Source organism: Chiloscyllium plagiosum, chromosome 15 (genome assembly GCF_004010195.1).
Source record: "Chiloscyllium plagiosum isolate BGI_BamShark_2017 chromosome 15, ASM401019v2, whole genome shotgun sequence".
Taxonomy (NCBI): Eukaryota; Metazoa; Chordata; class Chondrichthyes; order Orectolobiformes; family Hemiscylliidae; genus Chiloscyllium; species Chiloscyllium plagiosum.
In genome coordinates, this window is record NC_057724.1 from 63,176,527 (window position 1) to 63,193,398 (window position 16,872).

The 16,872-nt window shown below is 39.4% G+C and overlaps 1 protein-coding gene across 1 annotated transcript in view; it reads left to right on the forward strand.

Moving 5' to 3' along the window:
- LOC122557387 (phosphatidylinositol 3,4,5-trisphosphate 5-phosphatase 2-like) overlaps positions 1-16,872 on the forward strand; it is a 146,769-nt gene that overhangs the window by 80,859 nt on the left and 49,038 nt on the right. Inside the window, exons 4-8 of the mRNA XM_043705046.1 lie at positions 1,928-2,072; positions 4,848-4,971; positions 10,477-10,608; positions 14,076-14,160; positions 16,195-16,287. Coding sequence (XP_043560981.1) covers positions 1,928-2,072; positions 4,848-4,971; positions 10,477-10,608; positions 14,076-14,160; positions 16,195-16,287 — 579 coding nt within the window. The remainder of the gene's footprint in view (positions 1-1,927; positions 2,073-4,847; positions 4,972-10,476; positions 10,609-14,075; positions 14,161-16,194; positions 16,288-16,872) is intronic.

Below are 16,872 nucleotides of genomic sequence, written 5' to 3' on the forward strand. Positions count from 1 at the left end.
GATCCTGTTGTAATCTGAGGTAACCCTTTTCGCTGTCCACTACACCTCCAATTTTGGTGTCATCTGCAAACTTACTAACTGTACCTCTTATGCTCACATCCAAATCATTTATGTAAATGACAAAATGTAGAGAGCCCAGCACCGATCCTTGTGGCACTCCACTGGTCACAGGCCTCCAGTCTGAAAAACAACCCTCCACCACCACCCACTGTCTTCTATCTTTGAGCCAGTTCTGTATCCAAATGGATGGTTCTCCCTGTATTCAAAGAGATCTAACCTTGCTAATCAGTCTCCCATGGGGAACCTTGTTGAACGCCTTACTGAAGTCCATATAGTCACATCTACTGCTCTGCCCTCATCAATCTTCTTTATTGATCTGTTTGTGGTCTCAGCTCCACTTTCCTGTCGGCCCTGAAAACATTCTTGTCCATCAAAACTCTCTCTCACGCAGCCTTGAATAAATTTAAAGAGCCAACCTCTTCTCCCTTCTGCAGTAGAGAATTTCACACTCATAACGGCCCTCTGAGAGAAAATCTTTCTCTTCACGTCTATCTTAAAAGGGAGACCTCTTATTCATATCTATGTCCCTAATTTAATATCCTCCATAAATGGAACCATCCTTCTGGTAACCACCTTATCCAATCACCTCACAATCGTATGTGTTTCCATCAGATCACTTGTCATTCTGCTAAACTCTGGTGGATTAAGGTTTAATTTATTCAATCTTTCTTCACAAGATATGCCCACAGGATTAGGCTTCAACAGCTTCAAAAACGATTGTACTTTTTTTTGTTTCAAAATACAGAGATCAAACTATACACAGTAACCCAAACATGGTCACACTGACACTCTGCAGAACTTCAGTGAAACTTTCTTCCATCTTTTCCATTTCCCTTTGCAATAAGTGGCAACATTCAATTTGCCTCCGAATGACTCACTGTATGTGTATAGTAACTTTGTGATTCATGCACCAGGTCACTCTGTACTCCTGAGTTCTCTAACCTCTCTCCATTAAATTAACACTATATAATGCTTTTCAATTCCTCCCGCCAAAAGTTCCCATTTCCCTACATTATCGACTCATAGAGTCATAGAGCTGTACAGAATGGAAGCAGACTCTTTGGTCCAACACATTCATGCTGACCGGATATTCTAAATTAATCTAGTCCCATTTGCCAGCACTTGGCGCATGTCCTTCTATATCTTTCCTGTTCATGTACCCATCCAGCTGCCTTTTAAATGTTGTAATTGTACTAGCCTCTACCATTTCCTCCAGCAGCTCGTTCCATATACGCACCACCCTCTGCATGAAAATGTTCCCCCTAGGTCCCTTATAAAACCTTTCCCCTCTTACCTTAAACCTATGCTCTCTAGTTTTGGCTCCCCTAACCTTGGAAAAAGACCCTGGCTATGCACACTCTCCATGCCCTCCATGATTTTATAAGTAAACCTCTGTAGAGTCACCACTCAGCCTCCAACGTTCTAGGGAAAATAGCCTCAGCCTATTCAGCCTCCCCCTACACCTCAAATCCTCCATCTTTCAAACTTCTGCCAAGTAATTGTTTGTCCCTATCCCTTTCTTGTTATCTTTCTATCTACTCTTAATAACTTAATAGATTCCCACTTTATTTTTGGTGTCATTGGTAAATTTAACCATCATACATTCTGCTGGTATTACTGTGATAGCTGAGGTCCCAGTACTCATCTTGACCAGAGATTCAAGAAGACCCCTTGACAGGTTCTGAAGGGCAAGGAGGGATGGGCAACAAATGCTGACTTTCCCACAATGTTCACATCAAAAAAAAGAACAAAACTCCCTCTAGAATCAGACTTTCTGCAAGATTGCTGTACCATTTGTTATTCATTAACTAATAAACCCAATGGAACCAATAAGTATCCTGAGTGATACATTTTAATTATATTACAGACTGAAAAGGGTGTCCCAGTGAAGAAATTCTCATGTCTCACCGATCTAATGTTAAACTATCAACAACCCTTTCAAGGGCTGGTCACACCGCTGCAATATCCAGTGGAGAGAGAAAATGAAAAAGAGATGATGGATGATTTTTCAGGTAATTTTTAATAAACTTGACTGATGTTTGGGTCTAGTTTGATTTGTCAGCACGAGTGCTGTTGATGCTGTCGATGCGATATTTGACTTGTATTGCAGTCAGCCCTGTATCAGGAACTCGCAGATTTAATACAAGCAAGATACAAAGTAATATTCCTTCAGTATGATTCAATGAAACTCCCATTCTTGGCACTGGTATCGGATAAATTAGTCACAGGATAAAGTCAGCAGACTTTTCATAGGATATGCATGAGATTGGGCACCAATCAGCTGCTGAGAAAATGCAACTTAGTGAAACTCTAGGTATAGCACACAGTTTTGGTCTTATTGCTGATCTCCATAATTTGAACTTGCCTGTAAGTGCAAAATAAAACAGCTGCAAGCTCTGCAAATACTAAATACATAACAAATTTTATGAAATAGTAATTGTGGGCTCTATGTTTCCAATTGGACTGGAGATGTGGAATGCACCGGTTGACACACAAGGGCATGTTGTAGGATTGCTCAAGACCTGAGGGACAGGGCACACATGTTCTTAGACTGGGTACTAGCAGTCTGACTGGTCTCGGATCAGAGTGCAAAAATTCTTGAGGGCATTTACTCTCTCTAGTGAAAGAATTTGCAATATCAATGCTGCCAACATATTGGTAAGTCCTGAGAAAGTGTTCCAGAAAATCTCAGATGAGTTTCAGCGATCCTCCACATAACCACAACAGGAAGGGAAGATGGAATAAGGAATGACACTTGACTAATGCTAGAAATAAAGGCCTGTTTACTCCATCAACTGTCCATTGTTAAGAAGGAAGTCAATTCAAACATATAGCCAACAAAATGCCATGTAGCCTCTTTAATGAACAAAAACAGGCATTCAAGTGAGTCAACCCATTCATCAGCATTAGGTAATCATTTCTAGCACAACCTTTAACTGATATACCAGTTTCGTCTCTATGTTACTTGCAGGCTGATCTGATCTTTAACTCAGAACTTCAGCTTTTTAAAGATTTACTCAACCAGCATTGTTATCACACACCTCTGGATCTTCAACCCAAGCCTCCAGGTCTAGAGGTAGGGATATTACCTCTGCACCACCAGGCCCCCACACAACTCTGGAATTGTCAGCTCACATGATCTTTACCATCTGCACACACAACTGTTTAGTAGAACAGACTATTTAGTAGAACAGCAGTTGTTACAAATCTGATGGAAGAAATGCATTAAGAATTAAGTCCCATTACTCCATGAGCCACACAATAATGTAAATGCTTGGTTCATTCACTAAAATGGCTGAATTGTTTCACTTTATTCCTATCCTCCAGAATAAAAAAGACTTCACAACATTTCTTTGATAAACTTAAGAATAACTGGCTTATTGTAAACAAAGCTTATTCTTTAAACAATTGGCAAACCATTAACAACTAAACTATCATCTGAAGTTAAACAATATTCCCTAATTCCAAACAATCAGATTCACATGACAAACAAGATATATGGTACTGCAGAGATGGTATAGCTTTTTATAAAAAAGGCACAAAAGGGGGAAAAAAGATCCTGTGGGTCAATGATCAAACTCAAATGATAAAATTGGATCATTTTTCACTGTTTCCTGACTTTCCTGCTGAGGAGGTTGAAATGCTGACCATTGTAGAGTGAGAGAAAGTCTTTAGATCAGCTTTCAGTTCAGGTGAAAGGTCAGTTGGACTTAGGCCTATGAACAGAAATAACAGTTCAGCTTTCAGAATTTATCACACCTTCAGATGCTGATATTTGGAACTTTCTCAACTTCTCAGAAATATTTCAGTGAGAGAGAATTCTGCTGCTTATGCTGCTTTTGGACTTTTCTGACTTTTTCCTGGGGTGAGAGAGATTTGCTAACTCCAAACTTTAGAGGCCTTTTACTTTTACTGACACAACCAGGTGCCCTGGAAAGACAGAAAACAATCCACAGTAGTATTGCTTGGCAACTTTTAATACATAAGCCCTGTCTATTCCAATTGCGTTTGTCCAGCAACAAAGGCAATGAAGACCAATTCTTACTTCGCAAAACCTTTGCTTGTCTCCTTTGCAAAGTTACTTAAATTTTCAGTAATGATCAATTTCAAGAAAGCCCTTCAAAACATCCCTTCAAAACCTTAGAAACCCGTTTTTAAAATCTGAAACACCTGAGCAGTTCCATATTCCAGTAGTTCATGGGCCTCATCTCTAAATATGAATTCTCAAGCAGGCGAATTCCTGTTCAATCATTGGCTTATAGCCATTTTAATTTTCATGTTGGTCAGATGCCAAGTAATTCCCTTGAGAGAAACACTTCTGATATCTGAAACGTGCAACCACTATATAGCTCGAGATTGATACTTTGAAATTTCTAAAGATGAATTTGCAAATTATTTTTAAAGAATTGGTTTTTAGAACTGTGAGATAGGTAGTGGGTAAGTATACAATGGAAATATAAGACAGTTACATTTAAAATTGTTTATTTTTCTTGTAAAATAAATTCAATTGATAGTTTAGCTTCGTGTGCGCTAAAAGGCAAATAAATATGTCATTGATAGTCAGTGAAAGTTTCATCGTCTCTGTTGCTGAAATAACTTTGCAACTCCAGATTTATTAATTGAATTCACCTTCCATCAATGGGCATAATGGAGTATGAACCCATGCCCCAAGCCATTAGCCTGAGCCCCTAGAAATGTTGAATGTCTAGTAACATTACCACTGTGCCCTGTCTCCTCCATTACATGTAACAGTCTCAGAAGTTATACAGATGTCTTCTTATTTATAGATGGTGAGGATGAGAAACCAGCCTTGCCTCCTCGTCCATTGAGTACCTCCATCACTTCACCAGAGGCAAAAAACACCTTAAGTCAACAGCTACAGGAACGTTTACAGGAGGGGTCTTTAAAAAGGTAATGCTGTGAGATATGGGTGTTTAAATATCCACGTACTAACTGGAACAGACAGGGAGCAAATAAAGAAAAAGGGGAGGATGTACTTGGAATGTATAATGGACAATGTGACATTTGTATGTTTATAAGGGCAGGTGTGTAGTTAAATTTGGTTATGAGTAACAAAATAAGTCAGATATTGAGTTATGTGTGTGGATATTTCAGCAAAGTAATGATTACAGGACATTAATGTTTGCACGATGATAAAATATCAGTGACAAAAGGAGCAACAAACATACAACACTTGCATTTATATGGTGTCTTTAATATGGAACCACAAGAGCATGATCAAATAAGATGTAATACCAGGCCATATCAAAAAAAATTAGGGCAGATTGCCATAAACTTTGATCAAGTCACAGAATTATTACAGTGCAGAAGGAGGCCATTTGGCCCATCGTGCCTGTATCAGCTCTATTATCTAGATTCAATCTTCTCTGTTCCCTGTATCTCTGAACATCAGTGCACTGCTGTTTGAATGCCTCAATTGAAACTGCCTGCAACATATTGTAAGATAGTGCATTTCATAACTATCAACATAGTTAGTAGAAGAAGATTTTTTGCACATTGCCTCTGCTTCGTTTGCAATTTCACTTTAAATCTATGCCGTCTCTTTCCTGTTCGCTTACAAGCTGAAACAGTTACACCCTATCTATTTTGTCCAGCTTCATAGGTTTTAAGGAGCATCTTAATAGAGGAAATGAGGTAGAGAATCAGTGAAGTTCAGGAAAGGAATTCCAGAGTATAGAGTGTGGTAGCTGAAGTCAGGACTATGAATGAAAGAGTGGTTATAATTAAGGATGTAAGAGTTTGGGCAGAGCAGATATCGCAAAGGACTGAAGGACTACAGGAGTTTACAAGAATAGGGAGTAGGGAGGCCATGGAGTGATTTGAAAACAAAGATGAATATTTTAAAATTGAGATATCGCTTAAACACGAGCCAGTGTGTGTCAGCAAGCACACTGGGAATGGGATTTGGTGTGGAGAAGAACGTTTGGATAACCTTCAGTTTAGAGAGAATATTGAGTTTGGTCCGTGGAGTTGAATTGGTTGACGGGAAATGCATTTTCACTGGTGTACATGGACTTTAAGATAACCTTTGAAAATGTATCTCACAGACACTACTGAAGAAAATTAGGTACTAAGGAGGTTAAAGAAAAGATAAAATCACCATCGTCCAGCTCTCTCATTGGAGTGAGAAGACTGGTGGTGGTTTAACTTGAAGGTCACCACACCTCAGGTAAATGGACAGATTGAGAAGGAACATTTTTCCTGGTAACCTCAACTTCTATAGGAATTGAATTCATGCTGTTGGTATGACTTTGCAAGCCAGCCATCAGCCAACTGAGCTAACCAACCTCCAGCTAAGGCAATAGAAGGGAGATGCCAGAGGAAATAGTGATAACTTTTATCACCAACAATTATAAGTGACAAAGAACTGGCAGCCTGTTTTACATTCCACTAATTTTCTTTTCAGCTTTAATAGTTCAAGCCAGTGAGATGATGCACTAAATGCTACAGCCAAGAAACTGAAGGAACGGGAGGAATATAATATTAAGCATGGTGGCAGAGTTAACTTTTCAAGAAGATCTGGAATTGAAGACAAAAGCGTTAATTCAGAGACAATCTAAGGTGGGAGGGAAGACAGGGAAGAATGCAGGTCTGGAAGCAAGATTTAATATTAACAAGACAGTTTGCACAATTTGATGTTGACGATGACAGATTGGGCACCAGCAATAAGCATACTGGAGAAAGTATTAATTATTGACTATTCATGAGATGCTGCATTGTTGGCTAACCCAATATTAGTTACCCCATGAAGCTGCCTTCTTAAACTGTTATAGTCTTTAATGTGTAGGCACACACAATGCTGTTAGCCAGAGTGTTCCAAGATGTTGACCTCTGCTAACAGTGAAGGACTTGTGACATATTCCAAGTCAAGTTAGTATGTGATTTCGAAGGGAAATTGCAGGTAGTGTGCTCTCATGCATTTGCTGCCCATGTCCTTTGAGGTGCTAGAGGTTGCAGATTTACCAAGGAAGAAGATGCAACCCCATCCATGGTGAAACAGAAGAAAATTCAGTTGCTAGATGTTCTTCAAATTTAGATGGAGGAGGTGTTGGGTGTGTTGTTTATACTTTAGGTTGACAAGACACCAGGACCAGATGAGATGAATCCAAGAAGACTGAGAGCAGTAAGAGTCAAAATTGCTGAGCCAATGACAAGAATTTTTCCATCATCTTTGGACTCAGTGATGATGGCAGAAGACTGGAGAATTGTAACCATTATGAACTTGATCAAAAAGGCTGTGAGCATAAGCCACTGTAGACCAGTTGGTCCAAATTCAGAAATTGAGAAACAATAATTCAGGACAAAATTAATAGTTGAGCAAAAGAAGGTTAATTAAGGAGAGGCAGCATGCATTTTTTTTCATAGAAAATCAGGTTTGACTAACTTGCTGAAGCTTTTTGAAGATGGATTGGAAAGGATTGATTATGGCAATGCTGTTAAGGTAGTCTACATGGACTTTCAGAAGACATTTGATGCAGTACTGCATCATGACTAACAGACTTATGAGCAAAGTTAGAGCTCGTTGAATAAAAGAGATTTTAGCAACAAGGATACATAATCGGCCAAGTGAAAATAAACAGAGAGAAATGGTAATGGCTATTTTCTTGGGTTTGGAGAAGGTTTGCAATGGAGTTCTCTATGGATCTGTGTTTGGACTCCTGATTTTTTTAATATATATTAATGATCTAGATCTTGGTGTAAGGGCACAATTTCAAAATTTGCAACGGATAAAGACATTTGGAAATATTATAAGCCATGAGGTGGACAGTTTGCAATTTCAAAAGGATTAAGACAAGTTGGTGGAGTCTATAGAAAGGTTTCAGGTGAAGTTCAATATGGAGACCAGAGAGATGATTGATCTTGGTCAGGGGAACGTGAGAAACAATGTACAATAAGTGGTACAACTGAAAAGGGAGTGCATAGAACATAGAACATAGACATAGAACAATACAGCACAGAACAGGTATTTCTGATACTCCTTGCGTTGAGTGCAGGAGTAGACGGCCCTGGGTATATATGAGCAGAAAGTTATTAAGGCTGGTGGCACAGATTGAAAGAGCAGTTAATAAAAGATACAATATTCAAGGCTTTGTTCTTCAGGACAGTGTACAACAAAAAGGAAGTTATGATCAACTTGTATAAGACACTAGTTAGGCCTCAGCTGAAACATTATGAACAGTTCTGGGCACTGCACTTTGGAAACATGTGAAGGAATTGGAGAGTGTGCAGAAGAGGTTTCTGAGAATGGCTCCAAGCTTGAGGAATTTCAGTAATGAAGATAGATTGGAGAAGTTGGGACTACTCTGGAGAACAGATGGCTGCCATTAATAAAGAAGCAGAATTGATATGAAGAAAATGTTTTTCACAGAATGGTTTGTTAGGTTCTGGAATGGTTTTCCATGCAGTGTGGAGAAGGCAGTAAGTTGATGTTTTCACAGGGGCATTCAGACAATTATTTAGGAAGGAATCTGTTCTTATGAAGAGTCACTGGACTAGAAAAGTTAACTCTGCTTTTCTCCCACAGGTGCTGCCAGACCTGCTGAGTTTCGCCAGCAATTTTGATTTTTGTTTCAGATCTCCAGCATCTGCAGTTCTTTGTTTTATTTGGGAAGGAAAATATTCAGGGTTACAGAAAAAAGCAGGAGAATGGCAGTTAATGAGATGTTCATTTGAAGAGTCAGTGCAGATATGATGGGTTTCCTTCTGCACTGTAAGAATTGCGTAATTTTGTGAAATGTGCATGAGTTGTTTTGGTATCTGAGGACACACAAATAGAGCTGAAAATTGTGCATTCATCACCACTTCTGACCTTTTAGTGGAGTTCATTGATGAAGCAACTGAAGATAGCCAGGCCGAGGAGATTGCCCTGAGAAAATTGAAGGTCATTAATGGTGCAATGGTAGTGCCCCTATCTTTGACCCAGAAGCTCAATTCCTACCAGTACCAGAGATGTTTACTAATATGTCTGAACAGGTTGGTTTTTTAAAAAAAAAGATATGTCCCAAAGAGCGAGAGGGGCTCTTCTTGTTCAGTTGCAATATTGTTATTTCTGAACCAGGAGATCCGGGTTCAAGTCCCACTCGCTCTAGAGGCGAATAATAACATTTCTGAACAGGTTGATTTGAAAATATCTATAAGGACTGTTGTGATGCCATGATAGTGTCTTTACCTCTGACCCAGGAGGGCCATTTCTCCAAGAGTGTGTAATAATGTGTCTGAATAGCTTTGATGAGAAAATATCTGCCCTGAGGAATTTCTGGAGCTGAGGTGACTGACCACAGAGAGATTTCGCCCTAATTCCCATTGACATTAGATTTGTTCTGTTTCCTTGATGCCATATCTGATTAACTGCTGCTGTGGTGCTCAGAGAAGTCCCTCTTGCCTCACCCTGCAGTTCAGCTCCTTTGATCTTGTTTAGAGTAAGGCTGTAATGAGATGAGAAACTAAGTAATCTTGGAGGGATTTAAACGGCGTATCAGAATAACCAACCATTTTGGAAAAGAGGTGGACACTCCGACTTAATTGGAGCAAAGGGACCTTGGTGATAAATAAAATGCAGGGTTCGAAACTCAAACCTCGGTTTAGCAGGATCTATTTGTTTTTTATTAGGAGAAAGTGAGGACTGCAGATGCTGGAGATCAGAGTTCGAGAGTGTGTTGCTAGAAAAGCACAGCAGGTCAGGCAGCATCCGAGGAGCAGGAGAATCAATGTTTTGGGCATAAGCCCTTCATCAGGAAGGGCTTGTACCCGAAATGTGGATTCTCCTACTCCTCAGATGCTGCTTGACCGGTTGTGTTTTTCCAGCACCAACTCCTTGGTCTTTAAGTTCGAGAGTGTGTTGCTAGAAAAGCACAGCAGGTCAGGCAGCATCCGAGGAGCAGGAGAATCAACGTTTTGGGCATAAGCCCTTCATCAGGAAGGGCTTGTACCCGAAATGTTGATTCTCCTACTCCTCAGATGCTGCTTGACCAGTTGTGTTTTTCCAGCACCAACTCCTTGGTCTTTATTAGTCTGACTCAGCTGGAGCATGTGGTAAGAATAATGTTCAAACTAACAGCAAGGAAGAAGAGTACTTGGTCTGTAAAGGAATCAAGGGCTTTGATCTTTCTGAAGTGCATGGGTGCATTACCCATTTCACAATGTCAATCAAAACAAAATTCAGTAAATTAACATGAATTTTTATACTGATGCACTTATACTGTCAGGTATCTTGAATTGATTCACACTGAGCAGCTTTTGGACTAGATTACATCTGAACATTTACTGACTATAACTGCTTGAATAATTAATGATCTTTGAAATGTGACAATGTTGAAAATACTTAATAAGTAGTCTAAGCTTTTGAGGGTATGTGAATATATTTTGTGCAGTAATACAATGCCTTATTTACTGCAGTGAGTATGCTGCTTTGCTGAGTGACTACTTGAAGATGAGTCTTCATAAAGACCTTGATGCTATTGGTGCAGGGAACATAGCATTGGTACATCTCAACAAGACCATTATAAAGTTATGCAAAGACCTGGACAGGTAAGTTTCAGGACCCTGCCTAGGCACTCGCATCCTTTTATATTATTGGAGTAGTACTATGGATCAGTGCAGTACGCCTCAGAATATTTTAAGAAGATATCCTAGATCCTAAACTTTTTTTTATTTTAAAGGCAAATTTAACTTATTTTGTTCTAGATGTAATTCCCATGGTCAAACTACTATACATGAAACAAAATACGATACATTTAAACATTATAGTTAAAATAAATCACAAGAAAGAAGAACTTAGAATAACTTAACACTATTGGAAAACTTGACAGAATAATAAAGTAACTATTACTAATTAACAGTTCTAATATCCCATAAATAGAGCCCTTGGCAAAAAGGCAAATTCAGAAAAAATGACTTGTCTGACAGGTAACCCAGCAACAGAGAGAAACTCCAGTTTCTTACTGTAACCAAAAGAGGGAAAAATAGTTTCGACTTTTTCAAGCCCACAACAGCAATTGCTGAAATCTAAACCTAAAAATAAAAACAAAAGACTAGTCGAAGAAATCCTGGTCACACCAATCCAGGCTGCTTCTATTGCTCCAACTTTTCAAAAAGCTGTTTACTTCAGTGGTTTTGGTAGACTGCTCGAAACCTCTGGCATACAACATCTCTTTAAAAATAAACCCAGGACAAAATAACCTCTTAAAGCCACAGAACCGTCACAGTAGTAAACACCAAAATAAGATTATCTATTGAATTGAAGAGACAGATCCAAACATAAAACAAGTTTCAAATATCCTAATATAAATTTGAAAAGCAGCAAATTCTTTACGCTAAAATAAATATAGAAAATTCTGGCAATGCGTAGATAGTTCATCAGTGCCTAAAAAGTAAAAAAGATAGACTATTTATTTTGACGTATAACAACATTATGCTCCAGCAACGATTCTCTGTGTGAGCTAACAGCCAGTCTTCTGTTTCCTTTTAGACTGCTATAATCAGAATCAGGGTGTCTATATTACAGCACAAAAAAAAGACCGTCATGGACTATTGATTCCTACAGTTTATTATCAAGATCAGTACACTCAACAGACTGACTCTTGATCTGCACAAGAACATAATAAACCATAAGAATTTCAGAAATAGCAGCAGGAGTTGACCTTTTGACCCATCGATCCTGCTCTGTCTTGCAAAAATCAGAGTTTCATCTGATTGTGACTTTCACACCATTTTCCTGTCAACGCACTCATTACTTTTGACTCCCATCCAAAGCAAAATTCTGTCTCACTCGACTTTGAAAATATTCACTGACCTAGCCTCCATTCCTGGGTTAGTGAATCCTGTCCTGCATGGAGCTCCTAAAATTCTCCCTCACTCAGGAACATAACTTTGGGTCACCTGTTGGGAAATGGAACAAATTGACAAAGGTTGCCCAGAAACTTGTTGTAAAAAGTTCAAAAATTAAAAATGCACAGAGACTATTCCTTCTACTGTCTGTCTTGGATAGGAGACTCCTTATTTTGCAACTTAATCCCCTAAATCTAATTTACCTCATTAGATGAAAACTCCCCTCATCATCAACCTTGCCAGGCACCATCTTATATGTTTCATTAAGATCACTTCTAATTCTTCTAAACTACAATGAGTATAGGGTGAATCTGCTCATTTTCCTTCAAACAAGAACACCTTAATCCTAACAATCATTCTCTGAACTGCATCTGATGCAAGTATATTTCCACTGAAATAAGCAAACCAAAACCATACGCTGTTCTCCAAACTGGTTTTCAGTCTTGCTCTATGCAGTTGTTACAAAACTTCCCTACCTTTATACACCTTTTCCCATTTGCATTAAAGGAATTTGATTTCTTAAGAATTTGCTGTATCTCTATGCTAAGGTTTTGTAACTTGCCCTCTGTACTGCAGCATTCTGTAGTCTAGCAGAATTAAATTCCTTACAGTGTGGAAACAGGCCCTTCTGCCCAACAAGTCCACACCGACCCTCCGAAGAATAACCCACCCAGACCCATTTCCCTCTGACTGATGCACCTAACACTGTGGGCAATTTAGCATGAGCTGAAAATGTGTTGCTGGAAAAGCGCAGCAGGTCAGGCAGCATCCAGGGAACAGGAGAATCGACTCCTGTTTCGGGCATAAGCCCTTCTTCAGGAATTTAGCATGCCCATTTTACCTGACCTGCACATATTTAGATTAGATTAGATTACCTACAATGTGGAAACAGGCCCTTCAGCCCAACAAGTCCACTCAGACCCTCCCACTTGGACTGTGGGAGGAAACCAGAGCACCCGAAGGAAACCCACACAGAGACAGGGGGGATGTGCAAACTCCATACAGACAATCACCCGAGGTTGGAATCGAACATGGGACCCTGGTGCTGTGAGGCAGCAGTGCTAACCACTGAGCCACCGCACCGCCCTTGGCCCATCTTGGAATATCCTGGACCATCTTTTCCAGCATGTCCTTTTAGTCAGAGTTATTATGTATGACTTTCAAATTTGTCAGAGAGACATGATGATTGATGAAACCACAACATTGTCTTACCAGATATTTACATTCCAATTAAGCTCATAAGACCATAAGATATAAGAGCAGAATTGGGCCAATTGAGTCTGCTTCACCATTCGATCATGATTGATATGTTTCTCCATCCCACTTGTCTGCCTTCTCCCCATAATCCTTGATCCCCTTACTAAACGGGGAGGCAATGGCCTTGTAGTATTATCATTGGACTGTTAATCCAGAGACCCAGGTAATGCTCTGGGGACCTGGGTTCAAATCACGTCACGGCAAATGGCGGAATCTGAATTCAATACTAAAAACAAAATATTGAATTAAGAATCTTATAATGACCATGAATCCATTGACGATTGTTAGAAAAGTCCCATATGGTTCACTCATGCCCTTTAGGGAAGGAAGCTACTAACGTGTTAGTCCAGAATCAAGCAATGTGGTTGACAGCCCTCTGGATAATTAAGGACGGGCAATAAATGCTGGAATATCCTGTGAATGAATGACTGAATAAAACAAACATAAAGAAATTAATTAAAAACTAATTTAAAAAGGCATTGGCTCATTTGGTATTGAAGATAACTTGCTTCCACTATGGTTCAATTGATTCTGAGATAGCTGATAAGTCCAATGCCTGACCTGAAGACTCACCCACAGACAAGGCAGGTGGTGCTGGATAAATTGGCTGGATAGGTTGTTTGGAGGGTTTCTGCACTCTCTCCAACCTTTTGACTTTGCTCGTGTAGCTTTCCAACAAGGTCTCTTGACAGATTTGGTGCTTTCCAGATGAAATATCTCCATTTTACCCAGCTTCAAGACAGGGAATCCCATGATTTGATATTAATGTTGATCACTTTAGGGGAACTTTGAGGGCATCCCCAATTGTTAAATGCTTCAGAGACTCAAATTCAGGATGAACCTTTTAGAATGGACTAATTACGATTTTGTTCCTCTATCTGTTTCAACTCACTGTCAGTTTCTCTCACCAGGGAGATAGACCTGGTGTCCGGCAACCTTGAGGCAATAGTGCAAGTGTTTGGTGGGAATAGCCATTCCAACACAGCCAAAAAAGAGGTAAGGTATGAATGGCACTCAAAAACAATGACCTGAAGTTCAGTTCTAAATATAATTTTTCAATTTGTGTGCTTTAAAGAAAGGATGTTGAAACCATCCGATATGTTGCAGATTCCTACAACTTCTCACTTTCATTGGGTTTCTACTCTTTAAATTCTGGGGCTGAGATCGGGGTGCTGACAGATTTTTCTGTCCACTGCACCTCTCCCCTCCACCAGTCACATGTACATTGTTTGCCTGTGACACTTCTGCACTGTCCAGGATACTCTGCCTTTCGCGTGCAGCATAGTTCCATGTGAGTACCAATAGACAACCTAGTATCTCTGGAAAGAAAGTGGATTGATTGCAGAAAGAGGATTGGTTATCATTTCATTGAGACGTGCACCTTGAGTTGACCCTGAGGAAATTTGATGCAACATGATGAGAAAGTGGGGCTGACATTAACTCTGTCCCACTTTGTGTAACATAACTGGAAAAGCTGTGCATTTGTCATATAAGCAAAATTTTTGCTGAACCTCCAGTGAAACTACTCCAGTGGCAGAGGAGCATCAGTCCTGATCTTCGGAAGTGTTGTCTCCATTACATTTCTTGCATTTGTCTAGTTGAGATATTAGACACTGGAGCTGTCTGTGAAACACTTGCATTCAATGATCAAAAGTTAGTGCTGGGTTTCTTTGTACATGAAGTGTATGCTTGTGCACAGGCTCCATCATCAAATGTTGAAATATTCAGATTAATATGTAAGATATTTCCATACAATTTCCAACCACGTTCTAGACAAGTCTCCAGGATTCTGATAACATCAAGGTTTATGATAGAGGTGCAGGGGTTACTGCTATGGCTTTATTGACTGTGGCGATGTCAAGGTCACTGAATGAATAACAACAATTAACACAAAATCTGTGTACCATGAGTCTTCACAAATCCAATCTTCCTGCTCTTATTAGCAATCCAAATTTAAATACATTTAAAAAAGACAAGATGCCAAAACAATTTGGATGTATAAAAATTTTAAATCAATATTTTTAGTTGCTAATTTTGAGAATAGTTGCTAAATTTGAAAGCAAACTTCTTGTAGATGCTAGCTACGCTATACAGGCCAGGGCAGTATCTATTCAGGGAAAAATAGAGTTAATGTTTCAGTGCAGACCACACTTCTTCTAATATCTCTCTTATATTAAGCTTTATTTTGTACCTGTTCTCAGGATGTTGGTAATTTATGTTATTACTATTTATTCCCAGTCTAAAACTAGAGGGCATAGATTTAAGATGAGAGGGGAGAGATAAAAAAAAAGGGTCTAGAGAGGCAATATTTTCATACAGAGAGTGGTGAGTGTCTGGAATGGGCTGCTGGTGGTGGTGGAGTCGAGTACACTTTTGTCATATAAGACATATTTGACTAGATACATGGATGGGATAGGTATGGAGGGATATGGACCAAACACAAGCAAATGGGATGAGATTAGTTGTGAAAACTGGGTGACAGGGGCAAATTGGCCAAAGGGCCTGTTTCCACGCTATCACCCTCGATGACTCAGTCCTTCAAAGGCACTTCTGCTAGTGATAACTCTTCAAGAAGAGTGTCTGAGTTTGGAGCCATGTACATAATATGGGCGTGAAGAACGCAATTTAGTCAGAACTGGCAGATCAGTTGGAGCAGAAAATTGGAGTCAAGCCTGGTAAAATCTGAGGCCATTCATCTTATGAAAATTGTGAAGACTCGGATTGACAGATTTAGGAGGTGAGGTTTAAAGGATTCTTGGAGTTCAGATGCATAAAGAACCATATTCAAATTGAATGGTGGAACAGATTCAAGGGTCTACTTATGTTCTTATAGTACTTTCTTCCTTTAATGTGAAGGATATTGGTTTGTTAGAATGATTTGAGGTTTCACATCAATTTGTCAACGTTTACTTCTGGGTTGTTGTCCATGACATGATCATGCCCTATCGTTGATTAAATTAGAAGAAAAAACTTGGAATCCAAAGTTTTTTTATGTCCAATGTTTAATAACTCATGTTTTGATTTTCACAGGAGCCTCTCAGTCCAAGTGGTTCTAATGAGCTGGAAATCCTCATCAGTAAAATTAAAAATCTGGGCAATTTGCTGCCGAACATGGAAGAAAGGGTACAGAATCCATATCCGATTTGAGACTGTATTGGGGCTGGTGAATTGTTTCATGGGCTAGTATATTAAACTTTCATCTTTTATATCCAGTCAAATGAAAGGTTCCTCTCTCTTCAGGCTGTACGAAGTAAGAAATGAGCTTGAGTGCACACAGTCTGATTCCTATTTCTGCTTACCTTTCAGCAACATCTTGCATTTACATAATGTCTTTAATGGAGGATCAGGATATAAAAATTCTTCAGAAAGGTGTGAGAAACATTGGCTAAAATAAAGTGAGCTTAAGGTGTGTGACCAAACACTCAGGAAAAGGTGTGAATTTGTAAGGAGGAAGGGGTGGAGTTTGGAGGGGTGGAATGGCTTAGACGAGGAATTCTAGATGAAGAATATGATTTACCTGGTTGAAGGTATGATTGCCATTGATGCATGAATCTCCAATAGAAGCAGGCTCAAAAGGCCAATGGCTTACTCCTGCTCCTATTTTCTATGATAGGGCAAAAGGAGGAAAGGATGCATATGAGGTAGTGGACTGAGATCAGGAGCTCAGAGTTAAATGTAGGGTTGTCGATTATGAAAATAGAGGTCATA